The sequence below is a fragment of the Rhamphochromis longiceps genome, linkage group LG13, assembly GCF_057381845.1.
Source record: "Rhamphochromis longiceps isolate RC_006_pf linkage group LG13, R_longiceps_female_GT1.1, whole genome shotgun sequence".
Classification (NCBI taxonomy): domain Eukaryota; kingdom Metazoa; phylum Chordata; class Actinopteri; order Cichliformes; family Cichlidae; genus Rhamphochromis; species Rhamphochromis longiceps.
This window is the reverse complement of record NC_140569.1, coordinates 4,062,992-4,086,442: the sequence shown is the minus strand read 5'-3', so window position 1 is coordinate 4,086,442 and position 23,451 is coordinate 4,062,992. Positions and strand designations below refer to the sequence as shown.

At 42.4% G+C, this 23,451-nt stretch overlaps 2 protein-coding genes across 2 annotated transcripts; one reads left to right on the top strand and one right to left on the bottom strand.

Moving 5' to 3' along the window:
- Positions 1 to 931: 931 nt before the first annotated feature.
- Positions 932 to 3,645, top strand: LOC146655220 (uncharacterized). The gene is made up of 3 exons (XM_085428844.1): positions 932 to 1,018; positions 2,859 to 3,049; positions 3,168 to 3,645. The coding sequence occupies exons 1-3, from the start codon at positions 932 to 934 to the stop codon at positions 3,643 to 3,645; spliced, it is 756 nt and encodes a 251-aa protein (XP_085284970.1).
- A 6,982-nt stretch (positions 3,646 to 10,627) lies between these two features.
- Positions 10,628 to 11,488, bottom strand: LOC146655219 (uncharacterized). Its single transcript, XM_085428843.1, has 2 exons — positions 11,317 to 11,488; positions 10,628 to 11,225 (listed from the first exon to the last, which is right to left on the bottom strand). The coding sequence occupies exons 1-2, from the start codon at positions 11,421 to 11,423 to the stop codon at positions 10,628 to 10,630; spliced, it is 705 nt and encodes a 234-aa protein (XP_085284969.1). The 5' UTR covers positions 11,424 to 11,488.
- Between the last annotated feature and the right edge of the window lie 11,963 nt (positions 11,489 to 23,451).

Genomic DNA, 23,451 nt, shown 5'->3' with positions numbered 1-23,451 from the left:
TAAACGTCGCTCCAGTCTGAAAGCGAATGTATTTAAGTGGAGGGTGGAGTGTAAATTATGTTGCGCCAGCTTCCTTGTTCAAAACAGGAACAAGGAAGCTGTATACAATCTGCTGTATACAAGCAGTCCTCTATAAGCAGTCCTGAGGCAAGTAAATGTGATTTTTTTTCCTTTCATATGCATATTTTTTCTATTTGAAGAGGAAAACATTAATAAGGAAAGTGTTTCATAATCAGGACAAGTCTGTGTCATCAGATATCCTACTGAAATTAAGGAACTGTCACGATCCTGGGTCTTTTGACCCAGCGTTTTGAGTTTTCATTTATTTTCATGTTATGGTTGTTTAAGTTCGTTAGCTTATCTAAGTTCATTTACTTATTAGTTTCCCTTTTGTTTTCAACCCCTGTGAAGTCTCCCTTACCCTTCATGTGTTTCATGTCTGTGTGTCTGATGTTGTCAAGTTCATGTTGTCATGTCTGTCATACAGTCGGCCTCTGCCAGAGGAATATCAGTAACTGATATTTTCATCTCACTAGAAATGGTTTTGATGCAATGTTTGATCTACGAAGATATTAAGGTTTATTTTATCCTCTGTTACACGCAAGTACAGATGGCTAACATTCAACTCTAATGACTAACTTTTGGTTTAATAAACCATTCTCCAAACATTTGTATCTATTCATGGAGAAGTCACTTGGATGAGTGATGAAATGCTTCTCCCACTAAGAACGTTACGTCCAGATGAACAGAATCAACTTTTTGCGATTCCATTACCTGGATGATTGCGCATGCATCAAGACATTTGTATCTCTAATTTCACCTCTGCTCAAGAGCAGTACTAACTTTGTCCCTTTTTTAGTCTTATTTATTTTATAAGATAAATAATGGACAATTTATTTATAGCATCTCCATCACTGAAGAGTGAACACAGATGGAGCCTGTTGAAGTGATAATGTGGATTGACGTCTGTGTCTGCCTTCCTTTGACCTTACTGATCATCTATTGTATGTGCTGTGCGGTATGTATGTATGTAATTACGTCCATCTCTATCAGTATTTGAAGATTTAACAAATCAACTAACCTGTCCTGCTAGTTAAGTATTCACTGTGCTTTTTGGATTTAGCCAACCGCATTTAGCAAGATATAAAGAGCTATTGCACACATAAGGATTCCCAAACCCCTAGACACTATAGTGAGTGAATGTAATCAGAATCATGAGTTTAAACATAAATTAATGTTGCCTACCTTGGCTGTAACCCATCATTACTAGAAATCATTACAAATACTACAAAGTCTAGCAGACCTAGAATGACAATAAAATCAGACAAGGTTGTCTGGGGGAAAAGAAAGCTGATGCATCTGCATCACTGGCTTTTTCCTTGGGGTGGCACTGACTTCCTGTTGCAACACACAGTTGTGTTTTTGTGTATCTTGTCTGTTTAATTAAAAACTTTGATAATGTCTCATTTCATAGTCCAGTCTTTATGTGCTTTAGCCAAGCATGCTCTGTTGATTCACTCATGAATTATATTCACAGTATTCACTCACTGTGTCTTTAGCTTAGCTTAGCTTGTAGCCAACTCACTAGCAGCATGTGCTCTTCAGCTGCCCTTCCCTCACTTTCCTGCTCATTGTGTAAGATATTTGGTGCAGCCTCATTAGCTCTGATTCTATCCAGAGTTGCAGTCAATGACCCACAATAATTATTTTATTGTGGGTGATTTTAACATTTATGTAGATCAGGGCTGGGCAACTGCAAGCCTCAAGGGCCGGTATCCTCCACGTTTTAGATCTCACCTTGGGTCAACACACCTGAATCAAATGATTAGTTCATTACCAGGCCTCTGGAGAACGTCAGGACATGTTGAGGAGGTAATTTATCTATTTAAATCAGCTGTGTTGGATCAAAAACACATCTTGATGCAGGACACTGGCTATTGAGGCTTGGAGCTGCCCACCACTGATGTAGATGCTAAAAATGACAGCCTCAACATGGCATTTAATCTATTATTACAGCGGTCCCCAACCTTTTTTGCGCCACGGACCGGTTTATGCCCGACAATATTTACATGGACCGGCCTTTAAGGTGTCGCGGATAAATACAACATAATAAAACTAGTACCGGTACCGAAAAAAAGATTTATTCATAACACACGTGAAAAGACCCAGGAAAACCGAGTTAACGATAAAAACGATAACAAAATAACGCTGAAAACCGATAAAAACCCTGAAAACTATACATTTCACACCTGAGCCTCAACTCTCGTGGCCCGGTACCGGTCTGAGGCCCGGGGGTTGGGGACCGCTGTATTATTAGACTCAGTTGGCTTTGTTGAAAATAAAAGAACCTACCCAGCACATTCTCGATTTAGTTTTAAAGGTCTGTTGAGCCAGTGGTTATGATTTGGTTATCGATATTCTTTGATTTAAGGTTTCTATTATTTAGTTCCACCTTGTGTTCTGTCTGCTAGCCTGCCTGTCTATTTTACTTTATTTGTATTCCCAGTTTAGATAGTGTTGGTTTTTCAGGTGTTCAGCAAGAAAGCTGTTTTTTTAGTTTACAGTTTGCCTCCTGGAGTCTGCATTTTGGGTCCTCCATTCCTGCCTGCTGCACACAGCCCTGGACAGTAACCTTTAAATCCTTAAACCTTATATAGTGTTTAGTTATATGTCCTTATTAATGAGTAGGAAGGGGGAAATATAAAAAAGCCTTTGGAACAAAAAATTTTATTTATCAAGGTAAAAAGGACTCTTGGTCCACTTTCCTTTGCAGAGACACTAGACACTGAATACAGTAAGGCAAAATATATAGTTATATAAAAAATGGCTTAATATTGTAAATGTCATATTTTCTGCAGAGACGAAGGGATCCAGGCCCTGCCCCCTATTACATATACATCCTGGTTTCCAATCTAATCCAGCTCTGTGCTCCAGTTCTTTGGCTGGCTAAACTGGAAGACCATCATCAGCCCACCGGTGTCTCTGCAGTGTTTGTCTTCTTCGGTGTTACAACTAGTCTCAACTTCAAAACCTGCATTGTTCTGGAAAGGTATTTATCTTTCATATATCTTTCAATGCAAGTATACTACATTTTATTGTGACTTGAAGCATCCTTACAGTCAAACTATTGTCTACCACATCAATCAGAATACTGTTTTGTGTTGCAGGTATTTTTTCGTCACCTGTCCAATGTTGAACTTCATAAGACAAACTAAAGGTTCTATTTTGGTCTCTGTTCTGATCTGGACCGTGTGTGTTATCACTATCTCTGTTATAATATTACTACACCAACATGAACGCATTTTTGTTTTTACCTTCTACCCTGCCCCTCTGTTCATTCTTTGTTTAGCTGGGACCCTCAAAGCTCTGCCTGCTGCCACCTCAGTTCCTGCTGAGGAAAAACGAAGAATTATAGGAACTTTGTTTCTGTTGCACCTGAATTACTTTGTGTTGGTCTTGCCTGCAGTAATTCTATTATCTTTTGTCAGAAATGTAAGTTTGGCCATGATCCTGCTCAGTCCTTTTGTGGACTTGATGCTATTTTGTTTCATGCAGAAAGGACCTGTTGACAGTTTGCTGTCATGTCTGTGCTGCTGCAGTATGAACAACACTGCAGCAGATGTTAGCAGCAGATCACCAGTTTAACTGATTTTAGCAGAAACAGGTGGGCTTGTGTTGGCAAAAACAAAGTGAGAATGAAGAGGGGAACATGTGATGGGACAGATGCAGAGAAATTTAAAAATAAAGATGGACTATGTGCACATAAACACACAGAGGAATGCAAACACAGAGTGTGTAAACAGTTGATGGAAATGTCATGTATATGTTTTATATGATATTTTTGGCTTATTTCATTAAATCTTTAAATGTCCACAGCATCTATACATATCTGCACAATTTCTTTTACAATTTCTGAATTTGATTCAAGAATCTTTTACAATCTCTACATAATTTTAGTTTTACTTTTATGATAGTTTGTTTCTGTCAAACCCTTTTTTTTCTCATTTTGCACATTTGTGACTTGACCAAATCCAGTAGCTCCTTTAGAACCCCCCCTGAACAGCAAGTAAATATTTGTGTCAGCTACAAACAATAATTTGAATACATTTTTTACTACTTTATCTAAATTCATGGTCACATGGTAAGAGAAGATAAAGAGTTCTAAAATCCTGTAAAGAAATGTGGCTTAGTTTTCTGTACTGACAATGTGGCACATTATAACATGATCCTTGTCCAATACATTTTTACATGACCTTCATGTATGCTTTTTATTCATACAAACATATTTATTAAAAGGTACAAAAATGAGTTATGTTTGTCTATTTGCTGCTGTGATGTACATGGATATCAAGGTTTTTTTAAGTGCTGTATAAGTCACCTAATAATAACAATAACAGTAATGGAGCTTTTCCATGCATCCCAACACAGTGGTTGTATTTCATTTCACTCTAAATTGGGATATAAATATTGAAACATTTGAACATTTATTTTAATCAGGTTTTCATAAATGATGAGTTCAGAGGGTCATGGTATGATAGTAACTACCTTTCCAGTATCATTTAATCTTTGAAATTGTCATGTCTGCAGTGGCAGACGAGTGGAGATTGAAAGTAGGACCCAAGATGCAGGCAGCTTCTGATGTGGGCGAGCTTTATTAATATGGTAGGTGATACAAACAGGAACATAATGGGCATGAAACAAAACAAAATGAAAGGATAACTTAAACTGTGAAAAATTAACCAAACAAAACTGAAACCTTAAATGGAGGCGCAGGGATGATGATGCAGGGAAATAACACAGACAAACCAGCAATGCACACGAAAAAACACAGGGCTTAAATACACACAGGGCAATCAGGGAATGGAAGACAGGAGGGAGACAAGGCTGGGATTAATGGGACGAAAAGGGGAAGCAAAACTAGAAACATTGACAAGAGAAACAAACCTTAAAAAACACCAAACCTCTAAACACGCAAACTTAACACAGACTGGGGAGACAGAACATAGGAACTTGAAACGTGGAACAGAAGAGCACAGAGGACACAAAGCACTAGGGATAATCACAAACAACCCAACAGAATATTAATACACTCAAGCATAAACACCAAGTCCACAGACTCTGGACCATAACATAACCAGAATATTGCTACTATAGTAAGGCTACTACTAGAATCAAACTTAAAAAGTTTGAATTAAAGAACAGGGTCTGTAACAAAACAATTTCCCAGTTTGGAGTGAATAAATTACTCTTAATTCTGAACATTATGTGTACTAAAAAGGTGGACTGAAGCTTACATTCCAGAGTTCTGTGTCATTGTTCCCTTTGTTCCCTTCATGTCCACTCTGTCCAAGTCTCATCTTTGTGTTTTGCTCTTTCATTTCCCTCAGTTATGTAACTGTGGCTGTCTCCAGCTTGTTCCACCAACAGTTCCCACCTACTGCCATCCTCTCGTTACCTAGTGTGTTCTTAATTCCTTAGTGAGGAGCAAGTTTGGGAACCAAACTCAGGACTCCAAAAGCACAAAGGTTGAATAAAAAAAACAAACAGATTTATTGCTGGCCCCTCTCAAAATGCCAGGAATCCTGGTCGAGAGTAAATAATCCTGAACACGGGAAACACTCTTGAGGAAGAACACAGCCATCAGAAGATGACGAAACAAGGAACAGAGGGACACTGGGACATAGCAGACATGGATACGTGACAGACTGGGGGATAAGAGAAAGAATACAAAGACATGTACATGACGAGGAATAGGACTGCAGATGTAGACAGCCACTGCCCGTTCCTGAGCCTGTTCTGCTACTATTTTGTTTTTTCTGTTATATAGGAATTTTATAACAGGGTTTTCCATCCCATTGTCACCAAGTGCTTGCTAGAGTCTTTGCTTTACAATATTAAACACCTTGAGCCTACTGCTGTTGTGATTTGGTGCAATATAAATAAAACTGAACTGAAAATTTAATTGAAAGCTCCGCCATGTCGAAACTAGTGTGAGGGCACAGCAATGTTCAGATCTCTCCAGAGATATTCAATCAAGTTTAATTCAGGGCTCTGGCTCAGCCACTCAAAGAGATGACAATACCTACAGACCTGCTGTTAAGGCACAACAACACCTTTACTTCCTAAGGAGGCTAAAGACAGCCTAAATCCCCTCAAACTGCTCATCAACAGATGCACAATAGAAAGCATGCTCACAATCAACATGTCAGCTGCACCAAAGGTGACAAAAAGGCACTCCAACATGTAGTGGAAACAGCACAAAACACCAGTGATGCACAGTGAGCATCTCTGGGTCTTCTCTACAACACTTGCTGTGTATAGACGACCAGACAAACTGAGTCATCTGCTCAAGCTATTTCCATCAGACAGGTACTTCAGAACAGACTGAAACATAGTTTCTTCCCCAGAGCTGTATCAGCTGTATAATTTATTTCAAATGAAGAAAATCTAGATTTGAATGAAGGAAATTCATTGCTGCGTGCAAAATTATGTTTTTAACATGTTTTAATGCTGTGTATCTTGTTCTATTTAATCTGAACAAGCCCCTAAAAACAGTCAGTGATCATTGTCTGCCAACTTCAGTAACCCTATGAACGTCACTGCTATTTACTTTCCTATCTTCATTTATGTTGGAAGTGATAGGAGGTAGCAGATAGCAGAGCTGTACATTTTAATTTTTTTCAGAAATCCCTAAGTCAGACCATGGTATATTATATTTAGATGGAAGCTAGCGCCCTGCTAACTTCTAACTCCATTAAATATAATAAATTCTGTTTTCATGGATGCCTGGATGTCAAACTTAACTGTTACACCTAGTAGAGCAGCCACAGTGATCATTTTATTACAGATGAAAGAATTTATACAGTTTTTCAACTCTCAGTAATGCTGCAGTAATCATTTGACTTAGGGATCTGCAGTGGAGTTTGGGCCCACACATGGCTAATGACGTCAGACTTAAAGACCGGACTGTGTGTGTATATGGATAATAGCAAACACTGAAATAAATTTTTTACACGCAGCAATTAATTTTGTTCGCTCAAATTGAACTTTTCTTCGCTCAAAATAAATTTCTCCTCAAAATTCAACACTTGTACTTGCAATTGTTTTTTTCACATAAACCTTTATCGAGTGGAAAAAAAGTTAGCGTTCATCCTCCAGCTTCACTGTGTTTATATTATGCTAACTATAGCTGTGTAGCTAGCCACCACACAGAACATCATTAAATATACCAGCTAGCCCAACTTCAGACAGTAACCCTACAGTAACTTGCTGGATCCGCTGTCCACCAGCCATGTGATGACCCTCCTTCCCCCCAGCCAAGGGAAATACACTGCTCTCAATAGAACAGTGCTACAGCAGTAGAGTGTCTCGTGAAACTCCTCTCTCTTTTGGGCCTGGGTGATGGTACCGCTCTCGAGCTCATGGAGAGCACGCTGTCCTTGCTAGGAACAGATGATGGTGGATTCCGCTTCGCTCATGTCTTCCTCCGACAGTTGCTGGTGCAAGGTTGACCTCGTCAACTCCCTGCTGCTGGCTGCAAAGGATTACCACCCTCTCGCAGAAGAAATGGGTCGCAATCTCCTGGCTACCAGGAGCTTTGAGATCCGGGCCATAGTTCGCGACTCACTGACAGTATCTCCCGCGCCCCCACCGAGCCTCAGACTCATAGTGGCTGGGATCGGGGCACCACAGAAAAGGACAGTGTTCTTACCATCAGCTTTGCAGTTTTAAGCCCCAGGGAAACGAGCCCGCCAACGCTCTGTAGTGGCCGCGACCAATGGCAATGAGGAAAGGCTGCTCTTCATAGAGGATTCAAGCTCGGGGACATGTTTTCTTGTTTTACTCCGGCTCCCAGAAAAGCCTCGGGAACTCTTGTATCGTCTTTGCATACCTCCCCAATGGTATATTAGTTGATTGGAGATTTCCTGCGTATCACCAGAGAGAGCCCAAATACCAGTAGTGGTACGCATGCCACCGTTTGAGAAAGACTGGAATAGAGAATGTGTTCAGGCACCTTTAATCGCTAGCAGTATGACTCTGAAGTGCTGTACTGTATGTTTGTAAGTTTTCTCCCCAACAAACACAGCAATATCAGTGAAACATTTTGCTGTAACCCACATAATTTCCTTAAGGATCAATAAAGTATTCTGATTCTGAGAAAAAAAAGAAAAACAAAGAACCTCAAACTACTCAGTTCTGATGAATCGCAGTAGTTTCATCATTCTCCCACTGACATTTTTGCTGATATCTGTGAGTCAATATACTGAGACTAGGGCAGGGCAATATGACCAAAAATATTTATCACGATTATTTGAAAATTTGTGGTAACGATATAACATATGCCGTATGATATGGCCCAGCCCTAACTGAGACTATGCTTTTTATTCCTCATATGCAATGACTGTTACTGTCTAAAAGGAAAAACTCTAGCATTAAAGTATAGGAGGAATCCATTACTCAAAAGGCCAATTACAATAACATTTTATACATAGCTCTGAATATCTTATACATATTTCCATACCATTTTTTTCTATGCATATTTCTGTATATATGAGCTCCAGTTGCGAATGTATATAGGACCACCTTGTGTCTTCCTTTTATATTTTATATTCCCTTTGCTATAAGAGCTGTGTAACACTGAAATTTCTTATCAGTGGGATAATAAAGGTTTATTCTATTCTATTCTATTCTATTCTATTCTATTCTATTCTATGCTAATAGTTTTGAAGGGTAAACAAACAGGTGCATGTCAGGTTAAAACCAAAGGATTCATCACAGCATTTCAGAGGGATTTGCAGTTAAGGTATACTGATGTAGATTTAGCACAGGAGTATAAATGTTCTCTTATTAAGCAGCTAAACCACTAACAAAAACTACCCTCTGCTCACACGAGTTTTCTTGTTTCCCTTCATTGGCTTCAAGTTAAATTTAGAAATTAGAAGTTTTATTAATTACATAAAACACTGACTAGGATCCTAAACAGACACAAGACACTACTATATGGTTCTGTAACGGGTTGATAGTTTAAAGTCTTAGGATACAGTCATAAATGCATCAATGTAGGTTTTCCTGCAGTCACTGATCACACCAACAGATTAGTCGTCTTCTTATTGATTTTTATGCTGTCTGACATCTTTATGAAACCAGGGAAATGATGGCCTGTTGGTCTTTAGATTAAATTCTTGTAATTGCAAAAAGTTAAAAAACAAATTGTTTTCTTTTCAAGATATTTTTTTAGTTTCACCAATGCGGCTTCAAAGAAATTTAACCAGCTTGCAAAACACCAAAGACTTTTTTGAACTTAAAAAACACACACAACCTAAACACAACCACGTCAACATTTAACAACAATATTATTAATAATACATTACACACTGTCATAACTGAATCAGAGGAAATTCAAATTCTACTGTAACTGAAAATTCAATTTGTGCAACACTTAAAGTGTCCTTTCAAAAAAATGTAAAGGATAAAATAAAAACTAAATATGATATTTATATAAATTAATGACTGTAATGATACAAAATAAAAATGTTTCAAGAGCTCTTTAGATGATTAATATTTGAGTTTAAGATGTCTTCAGATGAAACTCCATCAATCTTTTCTTGGTGGTGACTGGAGTTGATCCCAGCTGTCATATGACATCCTGGACAGTCTTCACACCTACAGGCAGTTTAGCATCACAAATATATCGAACTGCATGTTTTGGTCTGCAGGAGGAAGTCAAAGAGGAGAACCGTTCATGGAGATCATGCTGTGGTCTTTCTGCTTTTTTCTTCTTCTTTTAGTCATCACTGTTTTTCTCCCTCTGTTCCTCTTCTTCTCCTCTCTTTCTCTCTCTCCCCTGCTGTTAACTTTCTCCCAATCATTACTTTCTTTCTTTTTTCTTTTCTGTCCCAGGCCCTTGTCTCTTTTGGTTATAATAACCTAAAATAAAAATTCCTAATACAGTTTTAATTTGACTATCAAGTGAACCACTATAGCAAAGTGTGTCTCATTTGCAGGCGTTGGAGAGGCGGAGGTGGAGTTAGGATCAGTGTCACTGGCAAGACCTGGGCCAGTGTGCCAGGACTCTATATAAAAATCCTTTAGGGCAGTTTTTTTTTTTTTTGGGGGGGGGGGGGCTTTGAACTTTGCTTTTAACAGAATTACATGCACACGCTCCACCCATCCACTCGCTTACACTACTGATGGTACTGACTACACACACCACAGGTTTTCTTTTTAGACAGTGCGTTTTCTTTTCTGCTTTATTTATTTAAAAAATATCTCTTGGAAGACATTCCTATCCATGTCTGGGTTTTTTGTCATGGCCGTGCGGCCCGGTTCATGACAGTTTAGTTCTTTTTCTCCTTCAGACAATTCTGACTGCTACACTGTCGGACAGGACAGGGAAAGAATGTAATAAAAGTCCCCATACTTCCTGTTGTGAGGTGACATAATCACTGCACCACCTTCATGCTATTTAGAAGAAATTACAAAATAATTTGTACATTTTCGTTTACAACATTCAACTACTCAAGCAAACAATATTTCCTGTTACTCCCAGTTGGTGCAAAGAACAGGATTTTAGGTGATTGACAGTCTGAGGGGACAGCTAAAAATATTTGGAAAGGATGGTGTTTACTTATCTCACTCTTGCTAACTCCTCATCATCTCTCCTGTCGTGTGACCCTGTTTCCTCTTTCCCCTCATCTCTGACTACATGATCTGACCTGTCTGTGCTAACATCAGTCACATCTCCTGTGTTGTTTCTCTCCATAATGCAGCAGCACAGATGTACCAGCAGCCTGTCAATGGGTCCTTTACGCATGAAAATACACAGAATGAAGTCCAACAATGAACTAAAAAGAAACAAGATCATAATGATAAAATCAATAGTTTTTACAGGGAAGCATCTCTCAAAGTTCAAAGTTAACAGAGTGACTGCAGGAAGGTTTATGAGAAAGTAATTAAGCAGCAACAGAACCAAGGTTCCTACAGTTCTTCGTTTTTCTTCAGTGGGCACTGAGGTGGCAGCAGGCAGAGCTTTAAGTGTCCCAGCGAGACAGAAGATGAACAGGGGGGCAGGGAGGGCGGCATAAATAATTAAACTTACAAATTCATATGAAAATACAGCAAGAGCAACACTAACACTACAAAAGACCCAGACCAGAACACAGACCAGCACAGAACTCCTAGTTTGTCTGAGGCAGTCCAACAGTGGGCAGGCGATGAAACAATACCTGCAACACAAAAGAGAAACAAATGATGCTTCAGAGTAAAAGATAATGTTCAGAGACATGAAAGTGAACTCACTGAAACACAGAGAGGTACCTTTCCAGAGCAATGCAGGATTTGAAGTAAAGATTGGCCGTCACAGCAAAATAGTAAAAGAAGCATGCAATGACATCATGCATTATTATCCTCCAAAAGAATGTCATGCTGTGATGGATCAGAACGGAGATGATGAGGTTTGTGTAATAGATGACAGGAACCTGATATCTGTGACCCTGCAGGAAATATTAATAATTGAAACCATATTAATACAATAAGAAATTTGACATATTGCACATATAGGTGTAGATTAATAAAAAAATTTAAAAAAACACCTAGCACGCCCCTGCGGGCGGTTTATCCTTCAAGCTCGGGTCCTCTACCAGAGGCCTGGGAGCTTGAGGGTCCTGCGCAGTATCTTAGCTGTTCCCAGGACTGCGCTCTTCTGGACAGAGATCTCCGATGTTGTTCCCGGGATCTGCTGGAGCCACTCGCCTAGCTTGGGAGTCACCGCACCTAGTGCTCCGATTACCACGGGGACCACCATTACCTTCACCCTCCACATCCTCTCGAGCTCTTCTCTGAGCCCTTGGTATTTCTCCAGCTTCTCGTGTTCCTTCTTCCTGATATTGCTGTCATTTGGAACCGCTACATCGATCACTACGGCCGTCTTCTTCTGTTTGTCTACCACCACTATGTCCGGTTGGTTAGCCACCACCATTTTGTCCGTCTGTATCTGGAAGTCCCACAGGATCTTAGCTCGGTCATTCTCCACCACCCTTGGGGGCATCTCCCATTTTGACCTCAGGACTTCCAGGTTATACTCGGCACAGACGTTCCTGTACACTATGCCGGCCACTTGGTTATGGCGTTCCATGTATGCCTTGCCTGCTAGCATCTTGCACCCTGCTGTTATGTGCTGGATTGTCTCTGGGGCATCTTTACACAGCCTGCACCTGGGGTCTTGCCTGGTGTGATAGACCCCAGCCTCTATGGATCTTGTGCTCAGAGCTTGTTCTTGTGCTGCCATGATTAGTGCCTCTGTGCTGTCTTTCAGTCCAGCTTTGTCCAGCCACTGGTAGGATTTCTGGATATCAGCCACCTCCTCTATCTGCCGGTGGTACATACCGTGCAGGGGCTGTCCTTCCATGATGGTTCCTCGTCTCCCTCCTTTTTCTTGGGTTTCTGCTGCCTGAGGTATTCACTGAGCACTCGGTCAGTTGGGGCCATCTTCCCAATGTATTCTTGGATGTTCGTTGTCTCATCCTGGACTGTGGTGCTGACACTCACCAGTCCCCGGCCCCCTTCCTTCCGCTTAGGGTACAGCCTCAGGGTGCTGGACTTGGGGTGAAACCCTCCATGCATGGTAAGGAGCTTTCTTGTCTTTATGTCAGTGGCTTCTATCTCCTCCTTTGGCCAGCCTATTACCCCAGCAGGGTACCTGATCACGGGCAGGGCGTACGTGTTGATGGCCCGGATCTTGTTCTTACCATTCAGCTGACTCCTCAGGACTTGCCTGACCCTCTGCAGGTACTTGGTGGTTGCAGCTTTTCTAGCGGCCTCTTCATGGTTCCCATTCGCCTGCGGGATCCCCAGGTACTTGTAACTGTCCTCTATGTCTGCAATGTTGCCTTCTGGTAGTTCAATCCCCTCAGTTCTGACTACCTTCCCTCTCTTTGATTCCGTCGTCGGTATCCGTAGCCAGTCTTGTTAATGATCTCACTGAGGGGGTTCAGGCCTATGCAGAACAGCAGTGGGGACAGAGCATCTCCTTGGTAGATCCCGCACTTGATGGTGACTTGTGCTATGGGCTTGGAGTTGGCCTCTAGTGTTGTACGCCACATCCCCATTGAGTTCCTGATGAAGGCTCTTAGGGTCCCATTGATCTTGTACAATTCTAGGCATTCCAGTATCCAGCTGTGGGGCATTGAGTCATAGGCCTTCTTGTAATCAATCCAGGCAGTGCACAGGTTGGTCAGTCTGGTCTTGCAGTCTCGGCTGATTGTTCTGTCTACCAGTAGCTGGTGTTTTGCGCCTCTGGTATTCTTGCCAATTCCTTTCTGTGTCCCGCTCATGTATTGACCCATGTGCCTGTTCATCTTAGCCGATATGATGCCTGACAGGAGCTTCCATGTAGTACTGAGGCAGGTTATTGGTCGGTAGTTGGAGGGGACCGGTCCCTTCTTGGGGTCCTTGGGGATCAGGACCGTCCGGCCTTCAGTTAGCCATTCCGGGTGTCTCTCGTTAACTAGCAGCTGGTTCATTTGTGCTGCCAGACGCTCGTGGAGTGCAGTCAGCTTCTTCAGCCAGTAGGCGTGAACCATGTCGGGCCCTGGTGCTGTCCAACTCTTCATACTGGAGACCCTTTCTTGGATATTTGCCACTGTGATGGTTACTGGACCCTGTTCAGGGAGGTCGCTGTGGTCTGCCCTCAGATCCTCTAGCCACTGAGCATTGCCGTTATGGGTTGCATCCTTCTCCCATATGCTCTTCCAGTATTGCTCCGTCTCCAGCCTTGGTGGTGCTGTTCTCTTATTGTTCCCTTGCCACTGAGAGTACACCTTTGCTATGTTCCAAAGGCGTGTAGTCTAACCACTACGCTATCCAGCTGCTATGTATATATATATATATATATATATATATATATATATATATATATATATATATATAAAAACACCCAGCACGCCCCTGCGGGCGGTTTATCCTTCAAGCTCGGGTCCTCTACCAGAGGCCTGGGAGCTTGAGGGTCCTGCGCAGTATCTTAGCTGTTCCCAGGACTGCGCTCTTCTGGACAGAGATCTCCAATGTTGTTCCCGGGATCTGCTGGAGCCACTCGCCTAGCTTGGGAGTCACCGCACCTAGTGCTCCGATTACCACGGGGACCACCGTTACCTTCACCCTCCACATCCTCTCGAGCTCTTCTCTGAGCCCTTGGTATTTCTCCAGCTTCTCGTGTTCCTTCTTCCTGATATTGCTGTCATTCGGAACCGCTACATCGATCACTACGGCCGTCTTCTTCTGTTTGTCTACCACCACTATGTCCGGTTGGTTAGCCACCACCATTTTGTCCGTCTGTATCTGGAAGTCCCACAGGATCTTAGCTCGGTCATTCTCCACCACCCTTGGGGGCATCTCCCATTTTGACCTCGGGACTTCCAGGTTATACTCGGCACAGATGTTCCTGTACACTATGCCGGCCACTTGGTTATGGCGTTCCATGTATGCCTTGCCTGCTAGCATCTTGCACCCTGCTGTTATGTGCTGGATTGTCTCTGGGGCATCTTTACACAGCCTGCACCTGGGGTCTTGCCTGGTGTGATAGACCCCAGCCTCTATGGATCTTGTGCTCAGAGCTTGTTCTTGTGCTGCTATGATTAGTGCCTCTGTGCTGTCTTTCAGTCCAGCTTTGTCCAGCCACTGGTAGGATTTCTGGATATCAGCCACCTCCTCTATCTGCCGGTGGTACATACCGTGCAGGGGCCTGTCCTTCCATGATGGTTCCTCGTCTCCCTCCTTTTTCTTGGGTTTCTGCTGCCTGAGGTATTCACTGAGCACTCGGTCAGTTGGGGCCATCTTCCCAATGTATTCTTGGATGTTCGTTGTCTCATCCTGGACTGTGGTGCTGACACTCACCAGTCCCCGGCCCCCTTCCTTCCGCTTAGGGTACAGCCTCAGGGTGCTGGACTTGGGGTGAAACCCTCCATGCATGGTAAGGAGCTTTCTTGTCTTTATGTCAGTGGCTTCTATCTCCTCCTTTGGCCAGCCTATTACCCCAGCAGGGTACCTGATCACGGGCAGGGCGTACGTGTTGATGGCCCGGATCTTGTTCTTACCATTCAGCTGACTCCTCAGGACTTGCCTGACCCTCTGCAGGTACTTGGTGGTTGCAGCTTTTCTAGCGGCCTCTTCATGGTTCCCATTCGCCTGCGGGATCCCCAAGTACTTGTAACTGTCCTCTATGTCTGCAATGTTGCCTTCTGGTAGTTCAATCCCCTCAGTTCTGACTACCTTCCCTCTCTTTGATTCCGTCGTCGGTATCCGTAGCCAGTCTTGTTAATGATCTCACTGAGGGGGTTCAGGCCTATGCAGAACAGCAGTGGGGACAGAGCATCTCCTTGGTAGATCCCGCACTTGATGGTGACTTGTGCTATGGGCTTGGAGTTGGCCTCTAGTGTTGTACGCCACATCCCCATTGAGTTCCTGATGAAGGCTCTTAGGGTCCCATTGATCTTGTACAATTCTAGGCATTCCAGTATCCAGCTGTGGGGCATTGAGTCATAGGCCTTCTTGTAATCAATCCAGGCAGTGCACAGGTTGGTCAGTCTGGTCTTGCAGTCTCGGCTGATTGTTCTGTCTACCAGTAGCTGGTGTTTTGCGCCTCTGGTATTCTTGCCAATTCCTTTCTGTGTCCCGCTCATGTATTGACCCATGTGCCTGTTCATCTTAGCCGATATGATGCCTGACAGGAGCTTCCATGTAGTACTGAGGCAGGTTATTGGTCGGTAGTTGGAGGGGACCGGTCCCTTCTTGGGGTCCTTGGGGATCAGGACCGTCCGGCCTTCAGTTAGCCATTCCGGGTGTCTCTCGTTAACTAGCAGCTGGTTCATTTGTGCTGCCAGACGCTCGTGGAGTGCAGTCAGCTTCTTCAGCCAGTAGGCGTGAACCATGTCGGGCCCTGGTGCTGTCCAACTCTTCATACTGGAGACCCTTTCTTGGATATTTGCCACTGTGATGGTTACTGGACCCTGTTCAGGGAGGTCGCTGTGGTCTGCCCTCAGATCCTCTAGCCACTGAGCATTGCCGTTATGGGTTGCATCCTTCTCCCATATGCTCTTCCAGTATTGCTCCGTCTCCAGCCTTGGTGGTGCTGTTCTCTTATTGTTCCCTTGCCACTGAGAGTACACCTTTGCTATGTTCCAAAGGCGTGTAGTCTAACCACTACGCTATCCAGCTGCTATGTATATATATATATATATATATATATATATATATATATATATATATATATATATATAAACACCCAGCACGCCCCTGCGGGCGGTTTATCCTTCAAGCTCGGGTCCTCTACCAGAGGCCTGGGAGCTTGAGGGTCCTGCGCAGTATCTTAGCTGTTCCCAGGACTGCGCTCTTCTGGACAGAGATCTCCAATGTTGTTCCCGGGATCTGCTGGAGCCACTCGCCTAGCTTGGGAGTCACCGCACCTAGTGCTCCGATTACCACGGGGACCACCGTTACCTTCACCCTCCACATCCTCTCGAGCTCTTCTCTGAGCCCTTGGTATTTCTCCAGCTTCTCGTGTTCCTTCTTCCTGATATTGCTGTCATTTGGAACCGCTACATCGATCACTACGGCCGTCTTCTTCTGTTTGTCTACCACCACTATGTCCGGTTGGTTAGCCACCACCATTTTGTCCGTCTGTATCTGGAAGTCCCACAGGATCTTAGCTCGGTCATTCTCCACCACCCTTGGGGGCATCTCCCATTTTGACCTCGGGACTTCCAGGTTATACTCGGCACAGATGTTCCTGTACACTATGCCGGCCACTTGGTTATGGCGTTCCATGTATGCCTTGCCTGCTAGCATCTTGCACCCTGCTGTTATGTGCTGGATTGTCTCTGGGGCATCTTTACACAGCCTGCACCTGGGGTCTTGCCTGGTGTGATAGACCCCAGCCTCTATGGATCTTGTACTCAGAGCTTGTTCTTGTGCTGCCATGATTAGTGCCTCTGTGCTGTCTTTTATATATATATATATATATATATATATATATATATATATATATATATATATATATATACATACATACATACACACACCATAATTTAAAGATGAATTTTCAACTATGGCTAATTTAAAATATCAAATTAATCTCACATGAATGTCCAACAGAAACAGGGAGAACAAAGGGAGATTTGAACCAGGCTGATATGGGTTACCCAGCACCTTCTTGCTGTGAAGTGACAGCGCTAAACTGTCATCACTGGGAGAGAGTTAATACTTTTATTTCAACTACAATAAGTAAGTAAAATTCGATCTCCAGTGTTTAGAAGGTCAGAGGCAGAATAGACTGGAAGATTACCAGAAGCAGTTACAAACAGTGAACAGCAGGTGTCAGTGTTTTACTTTTTCTGCAGGAGCAACACAGATGAGTGAAAAATTACAGAAAAAAACAAAAACCTTTTATGACCAAAAAACCCTGTATATAGAATACAGACATGTTGACTCTGTCATGCTGAAGAGACGCACATAGTTGTTACGAGAGTGATCACATTTATCTTGTGTTAAATCTAAAGTGAACCCCATGAAGGATCCAGAATGCAGTACCTGGCAAGGTGCTCAGAGCATGTGCCTACCAGCTCACCCTCATCCTCACCAGAATCTTCAACCTCTCACTAGATCAGGCAGCCATCCCATCCTGTCTAAAATCAGCCACAATCATCCCTGTGCCAAAGAAGTCTCCCATCACTAGCCTGAACGATTACCGCCCAGTCTACAGAGAGGAAGTCCTGAAGTTGGCAGCATGCTGTTCAGAGAACAACCTGGCAGTGAACACCAAGAAAACCAAAGAGGTCACAGTCGACTTCAGGAGGCAGAGTGTCGGCTGACCTCTCCCCTCCCTGATGGACATTTATTCCTCCTGCTGCCTCAATAGAGAGACAAACATCATCAAGCATCATCAAGCTGCTCTTGACGAAGGCGGTCGCACTTTTCTCCTCTCCTCTCCCTTAGCTTCCCTGCTTAGGCTCTTATGTCCTTGTCTAGTCTCGTGTTTTTTGTATTTCTTTTCCCTGAACAGTCTCTCACAGTCTGTTCTCTAAAACCTAAAAGAGAATTATGGATTTGATGAACTGGTCTCTGAATGCAATTGACACCCCTTCTCAACGAGAAGTCTGGGTTCGGGTGAGCCTGACTGCTGAAGATATCTACCTATTCGGAACCATGATAACAGGGTTCTGGCTGATTGGAGCTGGCTTGGCCCTGGCTTATCGAAGAATTAAGGAAGCGGAACCGGCTGTTCAAACCCCCACAAGGCTGCCTGCTGGGATTGAAATGATGGGACGAGGCGTGAGTTTCTCAAAATGGGCTCATTGAGTGCAGCACGGAGAAGATCTTGGAGAGGCTATGGCTGCTGTGAATACTCAGAACAAGACCTCTGAGTGAAAAACTGGATTACATCTGGAGGGGCTAGCTCGAATGACACCTTTGAGCGCAAATTCGATCACATCTTGGGGAAGTGCACTGCGGTCGTGAGTTCTCAGAACCTGCTCTTTGAGCAAAAAGAATTACAACATCACGGAACGTAAGCTTGGATAACATCATAGAAAGCTCACGGCTCTCCAACGGGAGATTGAGAGACCAGTGTTGGACTGTTAGAGCAGCTTACAAATTCATATGAGTTGTTCGCACTGAAGTAAAAAGCACCATCACTTCATGCGGATACCCTCTCGGTGCCAGCTGCGGTCAAGGCTGGAGCCGAACAAAAACACCCTGATAACGACTGTGTTTAGTCTGTTCCTTCCCATTCCATGCAAGGCCACCTGGGTTGGCTGGAAGACTGTTTACTTAGCCTAGCAGGGTGAAGGACACTGTCTCAGCTGAACTCTGGACACGCACACACAGACATATACACTGATATGCACACACTCATCCCCCCTCCCTTTCCAAACGCCTTCGACACTTATTCCCTTCCGATGCTGATTGTATACATTGTTATACCTCTCTGACCTGTCTTCCCCATGTGATGTTTTGTGTAATGTATGTATGGTCGGAGGCCATTGCATGCAATAGGTCGGCAGCCTTATGAAATTTCCCCTTCTGGGACTAATAAAGGTATATCAAATCAAAGGACGGCTCCCACCCTGGTTTTAACTTTTTCAACCTGGAAGTGCTACAGGTGCATCAGCACAAAGACCCACAAACTCAAGAACAGTTTCTTCCCAAAAGCCATAACCACCCTGAACTCACACATGCACCAATAAACACAGTTCCACGCCCCATTCCAAGTACTCCCTCTATAAACCACCACTGTAAATTAACCCAAACTGTATATACTAAACATTTCATTTCCTTTTTTTAACCGACTGTATATTTGCAGATTTTATATATATTTCCTGTAAATACTGTCTACATGTACATAGTGCTGCAGAAACTGTACACCCCCATCTCCCCCGCCAAACACACACACACACACACACACACACACACACACACACACACACACACACACACACACACACACACACACACACACCTACCTACATATTTGCACTGAGTAGGAGATGCTGTGTATTTCATTGTACATCTGTATAGTGACAATAAAGGCATTCTATTCTATCCTATTCTGTTCAATAAAGAGATGTGACATATTTACTTACCTCACGGCACACACACAAGAAGAACAGTACGGTCATGGAAAGGAAAATGCAGATCAAGATCCATATCAGCACGTTCCACATCGCTCTCATTTTTGTGTGCTGGAGTTCTGAAAGAATCTTCGACTGACTTTGAATAAAAAAACAGAAAAACAAACAAAAAAAACCCCCATGAAATAGCAGGTGGTGAAAATGGTTTTCTTTTAATGTTGTGAAACTCACTGACACTGTGCAAAAGATTTAAGAAGCACTTGGATAACACACCGGACACCAATGGAAACAAAATAGCATCTTTGATTGAAATGAAAATGATAAACCCACAGAGGGCAGAATTCAAAGACACCCTGAAAATGAAAAGAAAAGAAAAACAATTATGCAGCAGGCTCCTCCTGTCTCCAGGATCAAACAACTAACTTATTTAAGGAAGCTTCTTTGTAGCAAATATATAAAAACTCATTTCGGGTGTGTCAGCATGTCTCTGTCAAGTAATATGTGACTGTTGGGGTTTCTTTCTAATAGTGTAGATTTTCTCTGACTATATGAAGCACTTTAAGGCAGCCAGTGTGAATTGCCATTATATAAATAAAACTGAACTGACTGACAGAATCAGGTATAGTTAGCGCATTATCAATACACACATTTCCATTCACTGTATTTATCCAGAAGCACAAACTGCAAACACAAAAGAAATGAGTACAATCGCATAACACTGACTGTCCTACTCATGAGGCTGTTTCATCATACTTATGCTCCTCTTCAAGTACAAACAATAATAATATTGTAAACATTGCCTTCACTGACCTTAGAACTGCTTTCAGTTGAACCGGAGTGTAAAGTTGTGGTAGCCGCACCCACCCCCACTGACATGACGTCACACTCACAGCGCAGAGTAGATGGTTGATTTTTAACATAGAGTTTTTCTTTTTCAGGATGTGGCCCACCTTTAACTTTAATTTACAATAACTCGTCTTTCCATCTGTGTTTCTTAAACCCAACAAAGTGGTCACATGAAACTAAAAGGAAAAGTAAACAATTTATCTATGATACTTATGATTTAGCTTTTTTGTTCTTTAAATTGTTAACGACCAAATTTTAAACCCGTAAAGCATTCATTGTTAATCCATTTTTATTATAATTTATGTTCTTATTTATACCAGTGAATTCAGCACTTGCTTCAGATTGTTGATAACATCAGAGTTTAACAGTCTTTATCTATCTATATCTATCTATCTATCTATCTATCTATCTATCTATCTATCTATCTATATATATATCTATGATCTCACCGTAGTGCTGCATTAACATCATCTAGCAGACCATCTGAGGGTACTTCACGTAATCTCGGCTACGGGGGATCCAGGTTTCAAGCTTGGCCATGATCCTATTTTTCAGGTCAGTTCCTCTTGCACTCAACGATCCTTCTCCTATCGCACTTGGGGCTATGTACCCAATCTCAGGTAGGGGTGATGATATCTCCCCCTGACCTGGCGTCCTGACTCCTCCTTGCTGTAGCATTTATGTTGTACCTTGTCAATCAAATACTCTCCAAAAGTTGATTCTGTTCATCTGTTCGTAGCGTTTTCAGTGGGAGAAATGTTTCATCACTCATCCAAGTGACTTCTTCAGTCTCAGCTGACTGCAGGTTTCCCCAATCTTATAAACAGTACATTTGCACAATGACTCAAACCACCCCATTGAATGAACAATGGGCTGGGAGGGCAGTTCCTTCCCTTCATAAAACTGGGGAAACCTGCAGTTATGATACGTTTCTTGCACTGAAAATGCCAGGTCCAGATGAATAGAAACCATACGTTTATTTTTATATATTTTAAGCCATAAAAACCTCCACACACTTACAAACCTTTCCAATGCTCTTGTAAACTCTTTTTAAACTCTTAAACACAATTTTGAGACACATCCTTACGTATTCAGCGGAAGGTTATCGTCTGAGTCCAGAGCCTCAACAAGGTGGTGAAGGGCATTTCACATTCAAGCGCTTTAAGGCCAGCAGGATACAAATAACATCAGGCTGATCCTGCCACGATTTGTCCCCCGGTTCAAATCACAGACAAACAGGATCCCACAGCTGTTTATGTTTTTAAACTTATTTTGCACAGAGAGGCATTTTTTGAAAAATGTAGCAATGTTGAATATTATTACACAGAAAAAAACAACTACACGTAAAATAATCACACCGTGACGCCTCTGCCTTTGTAAATGGAGGGACAGTAATGCATGTTACTGCATGCAAACCTGCAGATAGTCAGATTAACAGTATTTTGTCTCTATCTGCCATTCTGCAATTCATCTCACGTGAACAATAATGTAGCGCACAGCGTGACGTGAAAAAAGACACATACCTTTGACGCTGTGACGAACTCTGTATTCCTCGTCCACACCTAAACGCAAAAAAGGAGTTTTGAAAAATCTCAGTTTTCGCTGATTCGAAACGCCGTTTACGTGGACGAAACAGCTGCGTTTTCAAAAACACCCGTGTAGGTGTGGACGTAGCCTAAAAGAGTTAGTAGTTTATTTTATCACTACCTGTAAGTTATTGCAGATTACTTGTTTACTAAATTTTTGAGGTGTGAAATAAACCGCAATGGAGCAAACTATGGGCGTGTGTGGTTGGAGGATGTGTTGGTGCGTGCGTGCGCGCGCGCGGGGGGGGGGGGGGGTGCGCGGGGGGTGCGCGAACATTTTTCATGTAAAACAAAGGGGGGCCCAGCAAAAAAAGTTTGGGAACCACTGGGCTAGAAAATGCTTATTTAACTGCAAAAATCATTAAAATCTACAGAAAAAAACCCCCATAAACCCCATACCTATAGGCCCCCAGAAACCTGTTATAAAATGAAATTCCTGCAATATCAATTTAGAGATAAAATCATGATGTATTAAGTCCACTAAAGGTGAACCACGATGTGGTGTGGGAATACAATAGTAGTTAAACTATGTTCCAACTATGAAAAAGAAGAATTTGATTGAAATACCACAGAACTAGTAAAAAATATACTTAAACTACTCCTTCTGCTGCAGGAAGCTCATTTCTCTGTAACACAGGTTGAAACTTTAAAAACACAGAACGTTACTGACTGAGGTTATCAGACACCCAAAGCAGCCACTAATAGCTAAGTGTATTTATTGCACAAATATCTGTCCAACATGTGTGAGTGCGCGCGAGATAAGAAGCAGAGAAAAGGAAGGATGTAGCTTAGAGAGTTTCTAATCTATTTTTGGGGTAAAGTGCTGTGTCTACAAGAACTTTATACACAGCAGTTTGTCAGGAAGACTAAAAATACAATAAGACAAACAGGTTTATCTTTCAGTTTGCACAGACACTGAAATGTCTTATTGTGTCTTGCTGTTGTTGATAGAGAAAATGCTTCTGCACTGTTTTTATTGATTGATCGATTGATTGATGTTACATGTTTAGTTGTTCGTATTAAACCAGTTAGATGCTTTCATAAAGTAAAACCTTGTCAGAGAGAGAGGAATGCTAGCTGGTTGATTTTCATGCAAATACGTGACTGTGAATTGCATAATGTGATGAAATGGGGTGTAAATAAAGCAATGAACTTCCCCTTTCAAGATCTTTGAAAAACATATTACAGAGTTTACTGACAAGTTAAGCTGGGAGCAGTCCTGAGGTAAGTAAAGACGATATTAGCTTTTCATTTAATTTTTCTACTTGAAGATTAGAAAAGCTATGAGGAAACTCCCTTATGAGGCTGTATTACAAAATGGACTGTGTGTGTGTGTTTGTGAGAGAGAGAGAAAGTGAAAGAAAGAGAGAGGGAGGTCGCTTCCAGGGCAGTTGCGGTGT

What these genes read in the sequence shown, in the direction of transcription:
- LOC146655220 (XM_085428844.1), top strand. Translation starts at nt 932, where the DNA reads ATGGAGCCTGTTGAAGTGATAATGTGGATTGACGTCTGTGTCTGCCTT. An exon ending in TCTATTGTATGTGCTGTGCG is followed by an intron (nt 1,019 to 2,858) that starts GTATGTATGTAT and finishes TATTTTCTGCAG; the next exon opens with AGACGAAGGGATCCAGGCCC. An exon ending in ACCTGCATTGTTCTGGAAAG is followed by an intron (nt 3,050 to 3,167) that starts GTATTTATCTTT and finishes TTTGTGTTGCAG; the next exon opens with GTATTTTTTCGTCACCTGTC.
- LOC146655219 (XM_085428843.1), bottom strand. Translation starts at nt 11,423, where the DNA reads ATGACATTCTTTTGGAGGATAATAATGCATGATGTCATTGCATGCTTC. An exon ending in TCCTGCATTGCTCTGGAAAG is followed by an intron (nt 11,226 to 11,316) that starts GTACCTCTCTGT and finishes TTTGTGTTGCAG; the next exon opens with GTATTGTTTCATCGCCTGCC.